We start from the raw sequence: 22,514 nt of genomic DNA, 5'->3' as shown, positions 1-22,514 counted from the left end.
TGCTGGGCTTTACCTTCACCCAGCAATGGCCTCCTGCCTCCTCCAGTGCAACTTACAGGCTCAAATGGCTTGGCACCTTCTTGTGACCCGTTTAAAATCACTCAGAGCCAAACAACACACACCCATCTTGATCCTCAGTCAAGAACTCTCTTTGGCTTGAGGGATCTTCTCTGTCCTGCCTAGCATCTACAGGCAATGATGTTATTCCCTCTGTCCTTTCATTTTACTAGGTCAGAGCAGCTTTTCCAACCTGCTCTCAGGTACAGCCCTATCAGCCACCTGCACTCTTCCTCCTGAACCCCTTAAGTGTTAGAGCCCAAACCATGAGATGGGCTTAGGAAGCATTTTGCAGCATTGCATAGGGATGAAATGGGAAAACAGCCGCAAAAATATAACCAAACCTTAAGGAACAGCTGAGAAAATACACTGAAAATGGAACTTGGGAAAGCAGGTCTTCCACGGGACCTCTTAAAAGCAAACTTTCAATGACCTGACACTGCCCCTCTCTTAAAACATTCATCCCATAGTCTCACACAAGCCCTACAAATGATTTTCATGCAGAGAGGACCCTCCAGCTTTAACAGTTAAATCTTGGAAGCACACAACTGCTCAGAGCAGGCAGACTTTATCATGTATACGACTCATCCCTTCCTGATATTTTTCTGCCTGATTAGTAATAATCACTTCTGACAAATCCTTTCTACAGCTCAGAACCAGTTGTAGCAGTGTAGGGATGCTCCGTGCAGAGCCCAGCTGAAAGCAGATGTCTGGCTGATGTGTGGCTGCCTGACAGCAGCTGAGCACTTTCTTCACTGGACACCAGAGGGAGAAGGAGGAAAAGACAACTGATAGGGACACTGTGGAAGAGCTGCTCCAGGAGACCTGAATTTGCTTACAGACTGCAGAGCCAAATGTATTTCTGCAATGGGATGGAGAAGGCTGGCACACTGTCTACCTGGGAAGGCGGCAGCAAACACTCAATATGTGCTCAGTATTTCAATTCAGCAAAAAAAACAAAGGCAAAAGAAGAAAGAGACTCAGCAAGATTACCAGAGAACTATTTACTATCCTATTAAAACTATGCTTTTATTTCCTCATCAAATCTTTTCATTATGCCTTCAAGGCATAAGAAGGATTATTAAATGTCAACCACAATTCAAATAATTAATGTATGGTGGTACCAGATACGTATGTGCTCTCATGGAGAATTAATAACAGCTGCTATCTTTCTTCCAACCATATTTTTTCCAAAATACATATATTAATCATGAGTCTGCGGTGCTTTTTTTTTAAGCCTATCCAGTATTGAAGGTCTCCAGGGAACTCACACTTGGAAAACTGGAGAACTCGTAATATATTCCGTTCTCTACTTTTTAATTTACTAACAAAATGTTACAGTAAAGTAAGCACTTGGAATAGAAGAAGGATAAGAAAGGCTTTGCTTGCTCCAGAACTGCTAATAATTGCAGAACGTCCTCCATTCTTTGAAATAGCCCTTCAAAAACAATAAACCAGAGCTGCCAATTCAGAAGGCAGCCTGTCCCCATTAAACGGACTGGCTTTGGTTGCTAATTTTCTACAATTAAAACACCCTGGGAAGATTTCAACACTTTCACAGTCAGTGCTTCTCCCAGGGCTGCGTTCAGCCTCTGCTCCTCGCTCAGCTCCCCTCTGTCTCTGCAGTGTGCCTGTAAGGTGCTGAGCACCACGTGTGTGTTATCCATGCAAAACACTGCACTTCAGCAATGCAACCAAAACTTGAGTTCAGCTCCTGATTGCCAGCAAATAAACAGGTCAAGAAGTAGCACTTCAATTGCTCACAACCTGGGGAAGTTTAAATGCTCTGCCTCCAACCCAGGTTACAACCTGCATCCCAGGTGTAACCGTTCCACACTGAAAAGTCCATGGCTATCTGGCTTCGGACACTGCAAACCACAAAATATATCACAATCCTCTTCCATCCCACAAAACAACAAGAAATACCCACATTATTTAAACAAATCAAGTTTTATGAGCAGATCAGGGGATGTCATGTAAGGCAAAGGTGTAACCATACAACCCGCTTGCCCCCTACCAGAAGCTGTGTGTAGTGCAAGAGCACGCAGGAGCTGCAAGCACATTCACCCCCACAAAGCACCAAACAACAAATAACTTTAACCATCCATTTGACGTGGCAACTGTCAACATGCAGCAGTTCTTACACCTCCAGACACAAACCTTTGCAACATTGAAGTTTAAGGGAGCAGATCTTTCATGACATGCACGTTTTCGGATAACTTGAAGAAGAAATATTTTCAAGTAGTTTTAAAGACTTACCTCCTCGCTGCACCAGCAACGTGACCTCGCTTCCCTTCGGACATTCAATCAGCATATCTACCACCTGGTTGTGAGTGAGGCTCTGCACATTCTTCTTGTTGACTTCGACTATAAGGTCACCCTCCTTCAGGCCCCGGCATCGTGGGCTGTCCACAATTTGTTTCACCCTTTGGCCACCCCCACCGGGACTGTCTGCTATAGTAAAGCCAAAGCCCATGGGCCCTTTCACTATATGCACAGTTATCAGTTCAGGTTGTGTTGCTATTGAAGACGCCAAAGAGACTGTGTCATTGGGGTACCCATGGGGTCCGTTGGAGGAGACCTCAGCTGGGCTGCTGGGTCTCGCTTCCTTTGTGCCATTGACTTTCCCTGTTTTACTACTGTGGCTAGCCGGGGAGTCATAATTTTCCTGCCCGTTCACAATAATCGGCTCTTTGTCCAAAATTGCCACGGATGTCACCAGGCTTGTGTTGGGGTCATCGGGATCGAAGGGCAGGGGGTAGCCTCGGCACAGTTCGAGGTCCACGCTGGCACCAATGGGGATGGACTGGAAGATTTTCACAACTTGGGCGTGAGTGTGCCCCAGCACGCAGGTGTCGTTCACGCTGACTATGACATCCCCTGTGGAGGACACAAGAGAGGTATGTCAGGTGTGTACAGCCACACCACACTTGTACACCTCAGCAACACAGAATTGGAGCCCCGGAAGCCCACAGGTGCCACTAGTGAGTAGAGAGCAGCACTAAAGTATTTTGCAAAGAAAAGCTGTGATAATATTTGGACAGGCGAGAACTACCAGCACACAGTGGATTCAGCACATAAAGCCTTCATGTGCATAAACACTTTCTGAAAGTGCAAATGGAATTTGCTTCATGCAAAAAGGTAATAAACTCAAGCAACGATATATCGCCCATTTTGCAGTTATTGGCAAGCCCAGCTCTCACTGTCACACCCTGCTCTACAATGACATCTGACAGGAACAAAACTGAGAGCTGTAACAGAAGGCTCAAACAGCAACTGCTTAAATACTGTGCCATGTTGCATCCCACCTCCCTGCTTGCTGATCGGAAAGCTGAACATCTTTCCCCAAAAACACGACGAGGACTAAAGGTTGCTTTGAACTGCATATAAAAACAGCCGCAAAACCATAAACCCAAGCAATGGAGGTGATTTTGAGTGACAGCACCAGTACCTGTCTCCATTTTGCCGTCCAGCGCCGCAGGGCCGTCAAGCACCAAACTTTTGATCTGCAGAAACTCATCCGGCTCATCTCCTCCGACAACGGTGAAGCCGAACCCCCTGCTGCTTTTCCTTAACTTCGTGTGGATGAACTTCCCTTTCAACTCAGAAGGGTTTCTTGTAAAGAAAGGTTTCCCTGTGTAGGAAGTTTGGAAAATCTATAAAAAGGCAGGCAAGAGCATTCGGTCTTCTTTTCCTCCATCCCTCTGCATTCTAACAAGTGCACAAACAGCGGGGAGCTGGGACAGGACCAGACTCTGCTGCCCTGTCACCTCACTGCCCTCCACCAATCACACAGGGAAAGGGGTGAGCAAAACCCTCCGACTTCCAGCTGCTGCCTTTGCTGTGGTTGGATGCACCACAGTCCTGAGGCTACACAAGGGGAAAGGGGTTTTTTTGGAAGGGAATACATTAAAGCTAGCAATGCTGGTTTTGATAATACGTCTTATCTCTATCTTGAGGTGGTTATATCCACTCCACTAAGGATGAGATCGAGTTGGCAGTGAAAATTTCTGCAGAAATGGGTATCATAGTTTTATTTCACTTGGCTTTCTCCAGCAGCTCCAGAGCAATGTTCAGACACCACGGAACCCTTCAGCTAATCCCCTACCCACCCCACCATCACTACCCCCCTGTGACCTCCTCTGATGAGGAGCAGGGGGGATGCTGACATCGCTCTTCAGACACGGTCTCAAGTCTGACTCTTTCCTTCCTGCTCCTCACCTGCAGTGGATGAAGCAGTGCTGTAGTGAAGGTGGATCAAAGAGCATCCCGAGTCCTGAGGGGGGGCTGTGCTGGAGGACTGCTAACGCTCTCTGGGAGCACGGATAAGGGAGAACAAGGTGCTCCAAAAGCAAAAGCTCATCCTTGCGCAGCACATTGCACAGGATGGGAAAGGAGTCACGGTTGTGTACTTCACAGTGCCAACACTACGCACCTCTGCACTTCTAATTATTTTTAACGTTTAGAGGGGAAAAGCCTGTGCCACGAAGCCCTCTGGTGACAGCTCCAGGATCAGCAGCCTGTGTCACAGCCAGCAGAGCTGGCATGATTTCAGAAACCTCGGCAGCATTGCCGTGGGGCTCTGCTCAGAAAGCAAACCTTAAGGGAAACCGGAAGCTTGTAAGCCTTTGAAAGGGGGGAAAAAATAAAATAAAACGTATATTTGAAGATTATTCATGAGGGGGCAGTACAAGGACTCCGTCTTCTGCCTTTGAAGGGTAGCACAGGAACATGGTAATCCTGCACATGGCAGGCAGATACTGTGCTCAGACCCCAAGGTGCAGAAAAACATAGGCAGCGCGTAGCAAGATTTGGCCCTGTGCTCATTTTTGGTTAAAAAAATGAGCAGAACAAGCAAAGCTTGCCAGCATCTGCCTACTAACACAGCTTGAACTTGCCCTTAGTAACAAGAGACAGTAGCACCACAGGCTATGTCACACCTACGGTATTTGCAGGGGGAGAATGTTTTAAAGGAGTGTATCTGGAAGATCCCAGCAGTGCCACCAGAGGGAAATGGAAACACCCAGGTACAGGGCAAGGGGACAGGGAAGCAGAGAACAGTGCTACAAACAGGGAGCAAGAAAAGGAGGAGCAGCACTAAGAAAGGAAGAGGAAGGAGTGAGAGAGAGAAGAGTATCCGTGTGGACCAGAACATCATTGAGGCAGGCTAACAAACATATTGGTGCAAGATTTTGGTGGATGGCAGTCGGCAGCAGGTGGAGAGCTGAGCGAGGTCCCCTGCACAATGGGTCCTGCATTGCTAGGCATGGAGTTTGGGCAGCCCTTGTACCGTTTCAATACTATAAAACATCACTCAGATGAAATGACCAGTGCTGGATGCCTGGTGGACAGGGCGCCATCTCCAGACATGTTTTTCCTTGGTGCCAATCTGGACTACCCTAATATACTCTAATATCCCATGGGAATGTGCTGGAGGGTTTGCATGATTCTGTGTTGGTTTTTTGGGAGGGAAGCCTGCCCTGTGTGAACAAAAAGAAATCTATGCCCTGGATCGTACTGTAAGAGCTATGCTGTAAACTCAGCTATGAAGACATAAATGCCTAATCCTTGCCTAACAATACAGCTCTGTAGAAAAATATCTCCTCCTGTTTGTACCTGCATCCAGCATCAGCGGTTAAAACCCACTGATGTAACTCACGTTTTTGTGCCTTTTTGAAGACCTGGGATACTACATGAAGAACAGTCATGCAGGTAATCACATTTGCTCCTCACATTTGGCAACAAATGTGGTTTTGAGGTAATTAGTCTCAAAGTCTAGGGGACTGGTGCGTGATACTCCCTTTATTGGTCGTGGTGGGAACTTCCTTTGCAGGAAAAAACCTTGCTGCACTTTTACAACTGGTTTAACAAGGTTGTTACCTTGCACTGGTGCTTCCCGAACTGCCTCTTGGTTGTTTGAAACAAGGTTTGGAGCAGCGGGTGGTGGGAGAGATGGACACTCCTCTGTCCATTCTGGAGAGGGCAGAGAGGGAAATGTTACTCGTTTCACAACAGCACTATGAGTTCCTCCACGTACATACGTTGGGAGCGTGGGGTTTGAGCAAAGGAGACATATAAAGCATAGCAAGAACAGAAGGAGACACAGAGAGAAGGAACAAAATGAATGGGATGTTCAAAAAACAGTCCTGGATGATCCTCTATGTTTAAGTCAATCAGTCTGCATGTGCTCAGACAGTATTCCTCACACTCACACTTGGTACTTGCAACAAAGTGGCCCCAACATTTACATTAAAGCTATTCTTCACAGTCCTCACAACATCTGTTCACCATGACTGAGAAATAAAAGGGATGATGTTGCGGCAATTGGGGCTGTAGGATGAATGCTGAGACCTACGTCTTCTCTCCCTTTGACAGGAGCTGCTGTTCAGCAAGGGGTAGGAAAGCTATGAAGGTCCAAAAAGAAACCTGTAGGTCACTCATTGCCATTGGGTTGTTTTAAAAAGAGAAAATAAAAGGAAAACATTTTATAATAAATGAATAAAGGGGAAAAAAAATGGGGGAGGTGAAGTGTTCCAAAATTATTAAATTACTTCACATGTTTGAGCTACACAAAATGCAAAAGCTCTCCCATGCAGAGGGGTTTCTCTAGCATATGTGTACAATGCCCACTCCTCATTCCCTTCAGTAAACTATGAGTCCCAAACCAGCCTTTCCTGTGGGTATCGTTTTACCTCTAGAACACACTACGGCCACCGAACAAAGGACAAAACCATCAGCACGGTGCTGCCAAAGTGAGGGAAGGCAGGTTCCCCCCTGAACACCCCAATGATGGTTGCATCGTGCCCTTGGTGCTGCTAACCTTCTGGTGGCTGCTGCTGCTGCTGTTGTTCAAGCTGCTTCTTCCTCTTTGCTTCAAGAACCGGGTTCTCATATTGTGTCTTCCGGTTGATGTGGCTGGGGATGGAAGAGAAATGATGAATTAGGAAATCTGTCATGTGACAAGCAGGAATCATGGTCAGGTGTGAAACCTCTCTGAGGAAGGGAATGAAATACCAAGCAATATTGACAGCAGTGTATGTGAAGCAGTGCTCATCTAGGTGAGCCAAAATGCCTTCTTAAGAAAACAAGAGCATTCCAGTAACAATATGATGTCTGAGTAGAAATGGCAGGTGATATCAAATACATTAAAGTAGTGATTCATTCTTTAAAAAAAAAAATGCAATTACAGCAGGAAAGGTGAGGTCTGTCTGATTGCATTTTAAAAGGCCAGCCTACATCATCACCGCTTTAACTGGATTCCTAAGGGCACAGTCATTCTCCAGCTCACTGAAGTCAAACAAACAAAAAACAGAGGAAGTCCAAATACCAGGTAACATCTGCAGCAGAGATGAGCTGCTCGTCACCCATTAATTCAATAGTTTCTGTAATCTCCCTTCTACTGTAAAGTTTCTCCATCACTATGAAGAGTTCCCACTGTGAGGGGATGTGCAGATTGAATTGCGTTCTCTTAAAGCCCACCTATGTGTCCAATGCAAGGCCTACCTTTCAGAACTTGCTATTTTATTGTCTCTCATTCCACAACGTCTTTAATAAAAACCAAGCACGTTTTTAAGTAATTATGCTATGATCTCTGCAGAGTGCTTGTTCTGAACATTTCTGCTAAAGATCAATACTCAAACAACCAAAGAAAGAAGTAAAAGCCAGTTCATGAGTTTTGTAAAGCATTTTCCATTTCAAGGCAGCTTCAGAAAGTTAGGAGAAATTAGAATGGTTTCAAAAAATGATACAGTTTAAACCTTTTCACCCTACAGTTGTTTCTCAAACAAACTTCGTAAGCAGCAAAAACGCAGTGCCTGAATTAGAAGGAAGAGCCAGATGCTCAAATTCAAACCATTCTGCCAGTTTATTGATAGCAAGTAAAATAAACTTATGTCTCATCGTTGTTACTTTCCAGTTTAATTCCAACAGGAAGGAGTGCCGCGGAAATAACTGGCATCCATATGTGAAGTGATGGGAAAAAACACTGGAAACAATTCTTGGCATGGCATTTAATAGCAAAAAAATATTCTCGATGCCTTTGATAAATAAATGTCAAGCCTTAATTATACAGTTTGCTAACCTTGTTTCCCTAGGCACAGATGGTAGGGTCAGAAATGAGCCAAAGCAGACAGAAATTGTATTCCATGTCTATTCTGAGGGCTATCGTAAGCCATCCTAGTAGACAGGAGTATACACATAATTAAAAATTCATTTTATGGGGTCAGTGATGAAACAAAACTCAGCTCTCCAGTTTCCCAAGGGAGGAATTTGTCATTCAGATAAAGGAGCTGTTCTAATTCTGGCGAGAGCTGCTCTAACCCCATAACTCTAGTCTGAACAACACAGCCCAGCAAAAGAACCTCTGTGGGGCGGTGTGGGTACATCAGCTCCTCCACACCTCCTTACCAATGACTTACAATGGAGCAGGCACCAGGGCTCCACATAGGATGCCACTGAAATGCCGCAGAGTGCAGCCCCCACTGCCCACCAGAACCACAGCACAGCACTTACTCTACATAGTAGACACCATATACGGGATCCTCAATTTTCTCCCAACCAGCAGGCAACTCTGGAAATAGAAAAAACATTACTGGAGATCAGTGGGAAGACACCCCAGCTGTTCAATGTTAGGTTTGCTCTTGGCATTAAATGAACAAGTGGTCGATACGTTTTCTTTCTGGGACACCACAAGTACCCTCATGGTTTGGCCACCAAAGGCAGAGCAGCCCTCCATGGAAGCACTGCAACAGAAATGGACTCATTGAACAGGTCAGATTTATTTTAACACCAGCATCTGAAGACGGGTGAGACTGCAGCAGACTAACAGAAAGAGCATCTTCCTCTTCTGTACCCCAGACAGGCCATTTATGATCACCCCTGCTGATAAAAGCATATTTTTTGACTCATTTCTTAGAGATTTACAATGCATGCCTCAGCCCCCAGCCCAGTGTAAATGTACATCTTGGAATGGGACAAAAGGAACTTAATGTAAACGCTCAGCATATGGAAACCACCCATGTGGGGCTGGCACACACAGACGTAATCTCACTGCATAGCACTTAATGTAAAAACACATATTGCCATAATCACATGTAACAGAGATTCCCTTTTTTTAATTAGCATAATTAACAAAAAAACAGTTCTGAAGATGAAATTAGTGTTTGGAAATGTATCCACATTTGTTCCCGTTGATTTTCTAGACTGCATATAGTACTTTAGCTATAATTAGTGAATGTAATAAAATCACTTCAGCATCCAACTGAGGGTTATTAAAGCTGCATGTATTACTTAAGGGCCTGATCCTTGTCCTACTCATTTCAACACAATGTTCCTATTGGCTGTAAGTACTGAAATTATCACTGGATCCAGTGGTGTAGCTCTACAATACTGTAACTCAACTCAAAAGAAAGCTTCACCATGCAATGGACTGTGTGATTGTGCTCCCTGTCCCACAGCCTCAGCACTGTCAGATAATACACATTCAATGCAAAATAGTTCCTCAAGATTTACCACTAAGTTGACAAGACCAATAGTGAACAATCAGTGTTCATTTATTACCAAATGCAAAGATTTGTTTTCATTAACAGTATCAATTGCTCGACCAATACAATCAGCAATGGCCTGTTAATTTGGATAAATGTAACAATCTCATCCTGCCTTAATAGACTTCAGCTACGTTGCCATAAGGACAGAAATATCTCCAGACTGGAGATGAACAGAATCTATACAAACACACATGGGCTAATTACTCAAAGTTTACGTCTGTGTTCAGAGTTGGCTGAAGATCAGACGAAATTGATTGCATGGTTTTCACTCCACATTCCCTTATTTGCAGATAGAAGGTAGGTTTTTCATTCCTATCACTGTTTTATCCTTGCTGGATTAAACATCTTTGGATTCCTTGAGACATAAGCAATTAAATGCAAGCCAGTGCTAAGATTTGAGTATAAAAATACTATACAAGTTTATCAGAGGACTGATTTGAAATGAATGCTTCAGAAACTGATATTCCTTCACACTATACATGGAAGAAGACTGTATGAAAACAAAAGTTACAAAGCAGGAGGCCAATCTTCAAAAGTATTTTTGCAGTGACAGCTCTGGTTTGCAAAGGAGGCCTCTCTGGTGAAAACATTCTGGGGCCAGCTTGAAGAATTTCAGTACAGCAAGATTAAAACTTGGCAAGCAATCAGGGACATCACAGGTTGTAGCTACCACTTCACTCCTAACTTGCCCTAGGCTGAAAGCAGAATACCAACGACCAAGCAGTGGAGGAGCAAGAAAAGTGAATATGGGAAGGGAGATGTAATGTATAAATGCCTCAAAGTGAGTTTTCCACCATTATTCTTCCTCAGTAATGTTTATCTTTTAGTAATGTTTTTGATTTTTACACTCAAGAATACTACACTTTTCTTCTGCTTACAATAGGTTTTTTTATGTTAAATCTTGTTTTGTTTTGTTTCTTTTCTTTTAAAGAATGTCCATGGAACAAAACAGAAATTCAGTGCTTTCTTAATCCCAAAAATGCTGCTGTGCCAAAATCATGTCAGACTACCAGACAGTTTTCTATCTCTTCAGCATTCCACTTAAAGAATCTACGTCTGTGTTTCCAGAAATACCAATACAAAAAACTGTAGCTTTCAACACATTACTTGTTGATTACGTAGATGCACTTTCAGACTTCTAAAGGCCTTATGAAATTTATCTAACAGCAGTAATCTCCATAGCAATCTAAACCATTATTTTCCGTAGCACAGTCGAGCTTCTTAGCTGCTTTAAATAATTCATGTCCCTTCTCTACCTTCTCTGCTGTGCTGAAGATGACCCAGGGTATTCGAATTTTTCATAAACATAAGACTTCAAAAATACATTTTGCACCATTAGGAGTCTGAGAGAGTCATGTGGTTTTTAATTTGGCATGCAGCATTCTGCAGCCTCGGGGCATTTGTTAGCAGGTAAATTCAATGGAAAAAACCCCAATTTTTATACTTTAAAGTCTGAGATAAATAACCAGATTCCTACTGAGATGTTCTTGTTTAGTACCCTGTTCTACAGAGAGAATGGATGAGTGGATGGATTCCAACAACAGAACTCCAAAAGCAGGGAATTGGGTTTTACCCAACCATAAAGGAGCTGGAGATGAGCTCAGTGTACTCAGCTCGTATTGCTCCCCACGTAGGTGAGCCCAGGAGGATCTGCCCAAGCATATAACAGTTCTACTCCAAAGCCTAGATTTCTGTGCCCTTCACTGCAACGTTCTAACAACAGAAGGGTGATAACCTTAAAGAGATGATTCCATGTTGAGTCCATCTCTTTGAAAGATACTTCCACTTTCCATTTTCTCATATTCATAAAGCAAACTGCAGATACACTGCAGAGCAATTTATCTGGCAACAACATGTTTATACTCAACACTAGTGCACTTAGTGAACAGGCTGTACGTTTTCATGCCCTCTCACTAATGCTGAACCATTTGAACATATCTTCCTCCTCACGGCATTATTTGCTAATCCCAGCAATGTATCAATGGGCTAAGATCTCAATAAAGCCTTCCTGCATTACAACAAAGGGAACATCTCGTGATGTTCAAACAGAACACCTGAGTGCAGAAGTGCCTGCGGAACTCGGGCCAGGCTTATCAATTAATGAGTTTTCCTGCATCTGTTTTTCAACACTTATCCTCATGCACTACTCCAGGTATATGACCCAGGAGAACTGCTCTTGGGGCAGTGTTAAAAGTCATTCAAAAGCTGCTGGCTGCCAATGCCCTATCAATCACACAAAAGCAGGAAGCAAAATAACTTGCAAATCATTACAGACACTGGAGGTTAATTTTCTGGTAATGCAGGCCTCCTGTATGCACAAATATAAACTGTAAACAGTCGTCTTTAAAGCAATAATAAACCGAGTGGAAACAAAACTCTGTGCAATTTCATGCCTTTCAGTGCACTACAGTGTAGGTGAACAGAAGTAACAACTACATCCACCATCAGCATAAACAGAACAAGCACAGATGAGATTAGGTACCAAGACAGCCCTCTTCAGCAAATAAAAATGTACCATATCACTGAAGATTGTCTGTTTATAAAATCACCTACTGAGGCAAAACATTCTGCTGTTTCATTCACAAGCTCAGCAAAAGCAACCCTGTGTGATACTGAAACTTCCTAAACCACAATTTAACTCTCTTGCCTGGGAGATACTTTCACCTTTACCCACTTGATTTCGGCAACATTAAGCCTCACCCTGAAGTCAGTGATACCAACGTAAAAGCCCCTAACTTCTGCAGGGGGAAATAACTTTGAACCAACCTTGCACAATTAAGGCCCTCCAGCTTTCTTCAAACCCTGAATCGGTAAGAAAATCAGTGTAAGAGCAGAGAAGACCAATACCTTTGTTGGCTAGGGAAGTTTTGTTGCTAAATTACGCTTGTTGAAATGAGCAAAATTGAAAGATGCGAAATGACAAAAAAGGAGAAAGCAATTGAAGGCTTAACACAGTGCAGTTGAAGTCAAACATCAAAACGAGAGATGGATGATTTACCTAGTTCACTGTCCAGTTCCTCCGTGTGTACCCCTTCTTCTCCAAGGGAAGAGCAGTAAATGAGATAGAAAAAATTAAAAGAAAAATTCAGATACCAGCACCAAGCAAGAAATTCCCTACAGCAAACAGCAGAACCAGCACTAACTTACTATAGATTGAGCCCAAGCTTCCCATTCATTTATCACAACCTAGTGACCAGAATATTGATGGATTTCACATATGTAATGAAAAAAAAAAAAATGGAATACCTATATCACTTGGTTAATTTCATGCCACAGAGTTTGATGTGGCAAAGCAACACGTTTGTATACTTCTTGCTGCAGTGAAGCTTCTCCCTCAGATCTGCATGGTCTGACCTTTGTAATCAGTTCTGCAGACATATGGATCTATCAGGTGGCCAGACCTGAATGCCAATGAAGAAATCTGAGAGAAAAACCTTGCATCCAAATAAGAACTAATGTAGCAAGGTCCTCAAGAACAGCCCTAAATTTGTGTGCATGAAAGGTCTGATTGACTCCGCTGTAGCTCCTCAGATGATTTAAGATGGATGTGAAGTAACTCATGACTCATTTAACTGGAGCCACAGGCCCCCGCCGAAGTCCAGAGGCACTGGTAAAGGCATAGACAGGAATTAGGCAGTTTTAGAGGCACCTGGGACAAAGATCACATAGTTTTCTAAACACACAAAGCCATCAATATTCGCTCTTGCTCCATTTATCATTATCTGCTCCATATTCATACGTTAACAGTGACACAGATGATTAAAGTACTGCTTAGCCTATAAATAATAATAATGCAGTCAGAAAATGAAGGATGATGACAAAACCAGAACAAAGATGGTAAAAACAATCATGAACCTAATATGGTAAAGCATAAGTTGTATAAGTGAATGACAGAAGCAAACAGAAGGTGTAGTGTCATAGTAAACTGCTTTTGAAAATCTAGATACCTAGAAAACACTCCAATGATCTGCAATAGGTTCTACCATAACATCTGTTTAGGAACATTAACATGAAATATGAACTATGATAGCCTAAACAACTCGAAACTACCACCAACTTGTTAGGGACAAACCTCACAGAGAAATAACACCCGACAGGCCAGAAAGAACATCCAACAGGCACAAAACCCACAAACAGGATGGGACTGAGCCTGAAACTCACACGTACACAGACACAACAGACACAAAAAATGAAGCTGGAGTCCCATGACTTCAGTGGGACCCCAACATGACCCTCACAAAAAAACCCATCCGATATCCATGATAATTTTCTCTGTTCTTAGTGCCATGATGTACAATTATTCTTATGTGTGAAGTAAGATCAGAGAAGCCAGGCAAAACACTGCAGTGCACTGCTGCACTATGAAGCAACTCATCTAATTACTGAATGTTAAAAACGTTCATTAATGAGCAACTTGGTGAATGAAGCGGAGGGGCACGTGGGAAGATGGAGCTTGATACTTTTAAGGACATGATAAACAAAAATGTTGTTACTCTGTGAAACTACGAACTAAATTAAAAAACAAAATGATGCAGCTGTATGTCTCCAATCCCAATTAAATAAATCACGCCAGTGCTTGCCTTGTAATTGCAAAGAGGACCAGAGGTTTAGAAGGCTTTCCCTTCTACAGGGAGAAGTGCTGTGTGTTGTTAATAGGGCTACTGGCATGGTGGGTGAACTTCTGCTGGGGCAGAAGTTGTGCTCAGGGTAAAATGCTCTCCAAAAGGATAAACCTTGTGCTGAGCTTTTGCAACCTTCTTTTTTAATTTCCAGCAATGCTTAATTGCAAGGAGGAGGGAGCTCTGCCTGTGTATGCTACCATTTCATTTTGCTCCAGTTCTGATTACCCACTGACGTATCCGTTTTTAGGCCCAGAAAGAGTCCTTCATTGGCGCAGCTCCCCCCTGACAGCTGATGGCTCTGCACACACAGACGGCTCCTCACATCCTGCAAACCTCACAAGTGAAGGGGGAGGCCTGAGAAACTGGGCGTTGCAAAAATCAGAACGCCTAACAGTCATAAAGGTCAAATGGGAAAGCTGCTCCTTTTCCAAAATCAAATGGTGGCTGGACTAGATGATCTTAGTGGTCTTTCCAACCTTAACGATTCTATGAAAATCGTAACTTGCAATGGGCTTACTCACACCAGTAGGAGGTTAATCACACTGCAAAACTTCATTTCACAAGGACAGCACCAACACGGATGAGGTGAAACTCTCTGCCTTTATCTGTCTACCACGATAGCACTGTGTCAGCCAAAATTATTCACTAGGATACCAACACCTTTTCTGGTCTGTAGACCAAAATTTCCACACAAGTTTTCCCAAGTTTAAGTTGTTTTTGTCATTAGTCCCTTTTCTTCCAGCACAGGGAAAAAACCTCCATTAGCAGCCCTGCCTCTGGCTGCTCTAAACCAGACAGTGGCTTGCATTTCCAACATCTCAAGGAATACAAAATTACATCGGTGCAGATTATCAGTGGCAAAAATCTACCATTTCCAACCAAACTTGTTTTCAGCAACCCTAACATCAAGTGTACCTCCAGACGTTAAGTTTAAAAGTGAAGCAATTGAGTTATTTCTGCCCAAACACAATTCGAGTAAAGCAGGGCAACACGGTGGAGCCCACTGAGGCCCTGATGTGTTCCTGCTACCACGGGGACCCACGGAGCTCTGGGGTATGGTCAGCACTGGTATGTACTGGAAAGCCTCTGCAAAAACAGAGCCTCGTCCTTCTACCACCTCTTGCTGACTTTCATTAAACAATCAGCCTTCTTGATGGCTTACACACACACACAGTGATTTTACAACATCATGAGCACCACCTCTATGCACTTACTCATGAACCTTATCATTATTATTTTTACACATTTCTGAACGCAGGTTATCGCAAAGGAAAGAGAAAGCCAACGGACCAAACACATTATTATTGAGCTATTTTCAGTCTCTTACCATCATCTTCACATTCTTCTAGAGGCTTCTGCTGTTTGCTCAGGCACCGTGGATCTAGCCAAGATGTTGTTTTTGTATTATGGCTGGAAACAAAAAATGGAAATTTGACCTTTGTTAATAAACCAGAGCTGAAGTATCAGCGACAGAAAAATATATATCCTCTGTATTATTCAGCAGACCTGAAGGCATACTTTTGCCTCAGCAGCAGCAGCACTGAATTTGCTATTCTGCAAACTAGATCATCAAACCACGGGAATCGTGGCGTTGTAAAAACAAAGGTGAAAAACAAAAAAGCTAAACTATGGAAATCAGTGTTCCTGACTGGCAGGAGGCATGTGAAAGCTACAATATTGTAATATGAATTTCTCGACTTCTGGCTTTAGTGATTTGTTTCTTAATTCCAGGAGCTGTCTCAAAGCCATTTGCCTCCCAATGAAAATACATAAATTTCCCTTCCCCCATAAAACACACAGTGACCTTTCTCATTGCAGAAGACCTTTAACGTTTGTTTGGATATGGCCCTCACATTAGTCAAAAGCAAAACTTCCAGTGACAGCTTCTAATTACACCAACAGAAATGTTCTGTGGAAGCCTTGGATGGAAGCAGAACAACTTTGTTTTCATCTCTTCCTTCCTACCAATCCCCAGGCAGCTCGGCAGTGCCAGTCCTGGCAGTGAAGGTTGCAGTGTGAACAGCACTGCAAGTCATTCTCTAAACATTATCTCCTCCCATCATTTCATATGCATATGGAGACAAACTTGTAATATAATGCCACAGCCTGATGTAATCACAGACCTGACCTGCAAAGATAGCCCTCTGGTCCCTGAGGTGCTATCTGTCTGGCTTAGTCTTCACTGTTGAACAGTTTGAAGCTTCAGTACCGTAGGAAAACTATTCTCCTTCAGGGTCTTGGAGAAGCGTACAAGCTTAACCTCAGCATCACAACAGCCTCATGATGTAGGAAATGCCATAACAAGAGCTGTAATCCTCGAGGAACTAACACTTGACCAGCAAACTCATATTTACTGCTAGGACATGTGACTGCCCTGCTCCTAGCATCCACATCATTGGATATTAGGAAAATGTTCTTAGGAAGAGTAGTGAGGCATTGGAGCAGGCTGCTCTGGGAGGTGGTGGGGTCACCGTCCCTGGAGGTGTTCAAGAACCACTGAGGGATGTGGTCAGTGGGCATGGTTGGCACTGGACTTGATGATCTTAGTAGTCTTTTCCAGCTGTAATAATTCTATGATTCTATAAAAAGTCATTGCTTTACACATCCTGCTGCCCTGCCTGCCCAAGGCAGGATGAGCAAACTGGTTTTTAAACCTTTTGTATGCTTCAGAACAATTAATCTCCAGCTCGAAAACTGAATGGCAGAAATTCAGCAAGTCATGCAAATTAAAAACAATAAAGCAGAGGGGTTCTGCCAACTTATAAATAGGAAAGTGTAGCCTAGCTGAGAAAAAGGGCTGTAGGAGGAGAGCAACTGAATATTTACATATTTCCTCTAACTCTGCATTCAGCAACCTAAGGCTCACAACAGTGTGGTTTGTTGAGGTGCAGAGAATTTAGCTGAACACCTTTTAGATCATACAGAGGGACAGCATTGTGTCAGACCTGCAACATGGACTGACCTACATACAGGGTAACAAGGATTGGGATACATGGGGTAATGAAAATCCAACTAGCATATCAGTTCAATGTATTATGAAGATAAATCACTTCAGTTACAAGCCAGCAAGGGTCAGTTCTCCAGCACACAGCTCCAGCCCTGCTAGACCTGTGCTGGTGGTTTTGCATGCATTTCAGATGTTCCCATACTACTCCCTTCTGCACCCTGACTTGATAACTCAAAGTGCTGCAGATGATAGTTACAGGCATCTGAACCAGCTTGGATGCACCAGCTCATTAGCTTGAAACAAATCAAACTAAATTGTTTCTAGGTTCAGAGTGTCCTTAGAATTAGTACAACTGCAGCCATTCAGCACTGTATCCACACCAACACGCTCTTGCACAGAATCACCCTGTGCATCTGTACCCCCAAAATCTGCACTGCAGGGAAGGCAGCAATTGGTCCGCTTCCAGACTTTGCCACCAGACAACAAGGTGTAGATGCAGACGATATTTTTCCACCATGTCTATTACTCTCCTGCAAAAGGTCTAACAAATTATTTCATAGAATCATAGAATCACCAAGGTTGGAAAAGACCTAAGAGAACATCCAGTCCAACCGTTCATCTATTACCAATAGCTCCCACTAAACCACGTCCCTCAACACAACATCCAGTCGTTAATTTGATGTACTTTGACATTTGATGTACTTTTGATGTACTTCTGTGCTAGGACGTTCAAAATTTCCTTGGTATCTCCAGCATTCTGGCACTCTTCTCTAATGTGCTCCCCTGCAACCAAGAGAAAACCTGCAACGATGAACCTCTTCTTGGCTTCTCCCAAAGCTCAAATCAATTCCTCATCCCTCCCTCTGCTTGCACAGCTAAGGCCTCGAGTTTCATAAGCTAATTGAATTTTAATCTAGCTCAGCTCCACAACAGGTCCTGTTTTATAAGTTACTCCTATCTCAATAAATCTAGACAAGTATAATTAGAGACTATTATTTATGGCATGAAGAAAAAAATCAATATCATCATAAAGCTGCTGACAGCGCAGAGCTTTTAGGCAAAGCCTGTACAACACCAGGTGCTTTTTGCTTTCCTGAATTTACCGTGCCTGCTTTGCAAAGAACTATGCCTCCTGCAAACCACTGCAGCATGTTAACACATTTGGCTGTTCTGACAATGCACGAAGCCCATAGCCTGGTTCTGCGTGGGAGTGGAGGAATTCCCATGTCTTTGAACTTGGGAGTCATCTGGATGTTAATCCAATCAGGAAATGCAAACACCCTTCACAAAGCAGTAAAGAACTTTTAGCTCTGCAACATAAAACAGACACTAAATATTTCATGCACACACACACAGTGCATCCACAGAGGTTTACTTCTGCCCGCAGAGGGGGAGAGAGATGGAATCAGAACAACGAGAATGAGCTTTACTCTATAAAATAGACTTCTCCGTTCTCGGTGTAGGCCATCTCCCAGTTTTCTGGCAGAGGACCTAGGTTATCCTCGGCAGAAGGAGGTAGGTATTGAGGGAGGCTCTGAGATGGTTCCGTGGTGGGAAGATTGGTGTGGCTATCAATCGCAGACGGTGGGGCTGTCTCTCTGACGATATGCGTGTGATGCTCGTCTTGGTCACCAGGCTCTGCTGTAGATTAAACACATTTTCCATATTCAGAATTAGGAGAATAACATTTCCTATCTGAAGAATAATCAAAAGGAAAGATGGTTTACAAGGCAGCCAGAAGCTCAAAGTCAACAAGCCAATGGTGAGCTTCTCTATCAGTGTATTTACTTTTTTTTAATTAAAAATTAAAAATGAATGTCATCACTGCACCGCGTGTCCACATGTTTGTAAGTGCCCATCTGAGGTGTCTAGAGAGCTCTACTACACAGATCTACACTATCTCCTACCAATCAAAGTCACTAAGGGTTATTTTATGATGCATTTGTCCCTTCTCCCTTTATGGAAATACTGTTTATGCTTCTACTTATGCTGTTTTGAACTATATACACGAAGCATTGCTGGTCATTCCCCCTACCCCTAATTACAGCTAATTAAAGAGTCCCCAGCCCTGTTTTATGGGGGGCTCACTAATGGCAGCTCCTGTACTGTTTCAACCATGCATGATGCCTCTGCAAGAAGATGAGATACTGAAAATAATAAGAAGATGGAAGAAAAAGATCCAGACTACAGCAGCACTCTCAGATGCTTGCTTTCTAGCCTTCCCGCTGTTTGATATTTTTAGGTAGAAGCTGACAAGATAAAAAGGCATGAATGAATCATCACCAGCTTGAGACTGTGAGTGTAAACATGCCACAGCCTGAAAAACACAAGTCACTGAGAGGTCTGCTAAGGAAGCGGGAGCATTTTAATATGACTAGCACACTTGCACGTGAAACAAGCATAAGGAATCACTTTGGTATAGGAGGAATATCTCTCTTTTCTTGATTCTGTGCCCGTTTCATGGAGGCAAGGGGCCAAGGTGTGAGAACGTTATGACAAATGAGTTGTATCTTCCAGTATTTCATCTTGTTGAAATAAAATGAGGAAAATAAACGATGCTACGCTCAGTTCAGGGGCAAAGCGCTAAGATGAGTGGAAAGGAAGGCAAATAGCATCTCTCACTGGCTTCCTCATAAAATCAGGTCCTGCAATAAGAGTCGAGCTTGCTGCCACCTCACAACCCATGAAAAATTACCCTCAGGTGAAAAACTTCATAAAGGAGCTCGAAGGCAGAGACAGGGATTCATAGCCTGGGAAGGATGAGGCCAGCTACAGCATTTTGAGTTGGAAAATGTGAACATCCTGGCAGAGCACAGCCCTCAAACCACTTGACATGAGAAAGACCAAAACTACACTTTGGCCTAAATCCTTCTCAAGCTCCACAGAGATGCGTGACTTTATATTACACAAGTTTCTAGTGATCGTTCAGCCATTGCTTGAGGATAGCCAGAGTGGCATTAAGATCTGCACTGAGTAGGACATCAGGCCTCACTTCCACAGCGCACAGCCCTCAGTCTATTGGAACGGACCATGGGGAAGAGGATCTTGTAATTGCATGCAGTATCTCCCAGTGCAAGGAGGGGAACAGGACAGTCATATATTTCAGAAGGAGCAATAATTAGTTTCAAATGTGCCATGCCCGAACCATTTCATATTGATTTTAATGACTGGAACTCAACCACAGGTCAAGCTCTTCCTTGAACTTTCTGAGCTTGGCTAAGATTGAACTGACAATGAGCTGACAAAGCTACAGACAGAATTGAGGTTCTGGGCTAATTTACAATGAAGATGAGTGTATCTCATGTAGTATTCAAGATCATTTCAACTTAGAAAGTTTCTGATTTCCAGTGGGAGACTTATATTTCAAGCTGACTGTCCACAAAGCGAAGTTCAAAATGATGGCATGTTCCTTGACATCAGAAGTAATTATATGATTCTTTTTAAGAAAAATCTCTGCATTTGCCAGAATGATTAACTCAGAGCATAAAGGGATTTACAAATGTTACCTTTAATTTCTACCAGACATCATTTCATCTTCCTGTACTTAAACTTGTCATTTGGCTCAATGTAATTGAAATCTACACTGGAGTAAGTGAAAGCAGAATCTGTCTGAACCCAACAGACAATTTCTGAAAGAAATATGAATGTGTCCTTAATGATGAAACTGAACGTTACCACAGAACATCTTTTATACAATTCTCAATTATTCTTCACAGTTTAAGAACCCTGATTAAAAATCTAGCAGTTTCCTATGCCGGAGGACTTTAAAATGCAAGGCTGCAAAATAAAACGCCTCCCAGGAAGCAAAACCCACAGACAGACAAACAAATTAACCCCTCCAAAAACCTTTCCTGTGCATCCTAACTGTCAGACCGCACTATTTTCCATTTACCTGTGAAGCTACTGCTCATTTCAGGTGCATCATCCTCTTCCTCATTCTCTGTGTGCACTATGCCAGCATTTTGCATATCATTGTAAGACTTGGTTCGCTTTGGAGTCGACTGCTTGGAGCCAGACTGCAGGTTTTGCAGAGCATCGGTGGAAGTCACTTTCCCACTGAGGGGCTGGCTGGGAGGCTTGGGCGTTCCATAATAGTTACCTAGGCAATAGAAACACATTTGCATCTTCAGAAGGGAGCAGTTTAAAGCACTGAGATTTCTGTTTTATTTTCAATTCCATCAAAATCTCTACCCCTCCCCACTAGTATGTAAATAAATACATAAACTAACACAGCGTTCCCATTTTTTGAGGGCCATATTTCATCTCTAGAGCGGACACGGACATATTTTTGCCTTTTAAGTTATTCTTGTTAGTTGTAAAAGCAGAAGCAATGGTTCCATTGTTTAGGTGCACTGAGCGTACAAGGGCTAAAACAAAAGGCAGCCGTGGTGAATACCAAACTTCATCTCATTACAGCTGAATTTCAATTAGTAGCCTTTTTTACATGTGTGCACCCACACAATGCTGTGGCAGATCTGGAGTGAGCCCTGCAGAAAATAAAAAATTCATGACTGCTATCACCCAGCAAAGTGATGAAAGGCTCGATGACCTGCTTTAACATACAGGTTTTTTCAGAGTGGATGCTGCGTTTAAAAGCAAAAGCTGGTCTTTCTCTAAAGGAAAACTTTGTCAAAGGAGAGGCACCACGTGGCACTACTTCCTCCAAAGAGGAAGCTCAGCAGTTGGGTCAGCCTGGGTAGAAGTGAACAACCAGACCCTGAGGCAGAGCTGGGATGGACAAAGACATAGCGGCACTGCACCAGCATAGCTCCTGGCATCTGCTCCAGGGGTGACGTGAGCGCTGCAACGCACCTGGGATACTTTGGTGTCCCCTGAAGTGATGGTGAAAGAAGTATGGACTGCATGCAGGTGTGCTGGCAAAGGAACCACATAGAGATCTGGCATGGATTCACTACAGCCCAGTGCTCAACGTGCTCTGAAATCCCCAGGGAAGCTCAGGACTGGAAGCGGTTTCTGCTGTTATAGGAGCTCAGGCTCCAGCTCCAGGTTCTGGTTCTCTGCCCAACAGATACCTTTCACACAGAGCTCTGTGATGCACAACAGTTTACATCCAAACACCCTTTCAATAATTTCCTTTTGGAAATCAGAGGTGGGCTCAAATATTCTCCCTAGCTGCGGACAGAGTCATGCGAGGGTGCACTGGTACAGCTTCCACTTCCGCAGTAGCACAAGATTCTCCTTTACATCACAAAGATACATTTGATTACATTCCTCATCTATCTCCATAAGCTACAAGTAACACAATTATTTTTCAGTACGTAATTATGTATTATATTCAACATCCAGACTCCAAAAAGTACTAAAAACCCTTTTATTGCCCCT

At 43.2% G+C, this 22,514-nt stretch overlaps 1 protein-coding gene across 25 annotated transcripts in view; it reads right to left on the bottom strand.

Annotated features, from left to right (window-relative positions):
• The window catches only part of MAGI1 (membrane associated guanylate kinase, WW and PDZ domain containing 1), a 291,948-nt gene that overhangs the window by 49,420 nt on the left and 220,014 nt on the right, over positions 1–22,514 (bottom strand). For 9 of the 25 annotated variants that reach the window (XM_072347615.1, XM_072347594.1, XM_072347616.1 and 6 more), the window contains 9 exons: positions 21,064–21,270; positions 18,602–18,812; positions 15,552–15,634; positions 12,601–12,636; positions 8,569–8,626; positions 6,878–6,972; positions 5,938–6,030; positions 3,509–3,691; positions 2,317–2,937 (listed from right to left, as the gene is read on the bottom strand). In XM_072347615.1, the coding sequence (XP_072203716.1) occupies positions 2,317–2,937; positions 3,509–3,691; positions 5,938–6,030; positions 6,878–6,972; positions 8,569–8,626; positions 12,601–12,636; positions 15,552–15,634; positions 18,602–18,812; positions 21,064–21,270 (1,587 nt within the window). Of the gene's footprint in view, positions 1–2,316; positions 2,938–3,508; positions 3,692–5,937; positions 6,031–6,877; positions 6,973–8,568; positions 8,627–12,600; positions 12,640–15,551; positions 15,635–18,601; positions 18,813–21,063; positions 21,271–22,514 lie in introns of all 25 variants that reach the window. The other 16 variants (XM_072347596.1, XM_072347604.1, XM_072347602.1 and 13 more) reach the window with 4 other exon arrangements.

This window comes from Excalfactoria chinensis, chromosome 12, assembly GCF_039878825.1.
Source record: "Excalfactoria chinensis isolate bCotChi1 chromosome 12, bCotChi1.hap2, whole genome shotgun sequence".
Lineage (NCBI taxonomy): Eukaryota > Metazoa > Chordata > Aves > Galliformes > Phasianidae > Excalfactoria > Excalfactoria chinensis.
The sequence above is the reverse complement of the archived record's forward strand: the minus strand, read 5'-3'. Positions and strand labels throughout refer to the sequence as shown.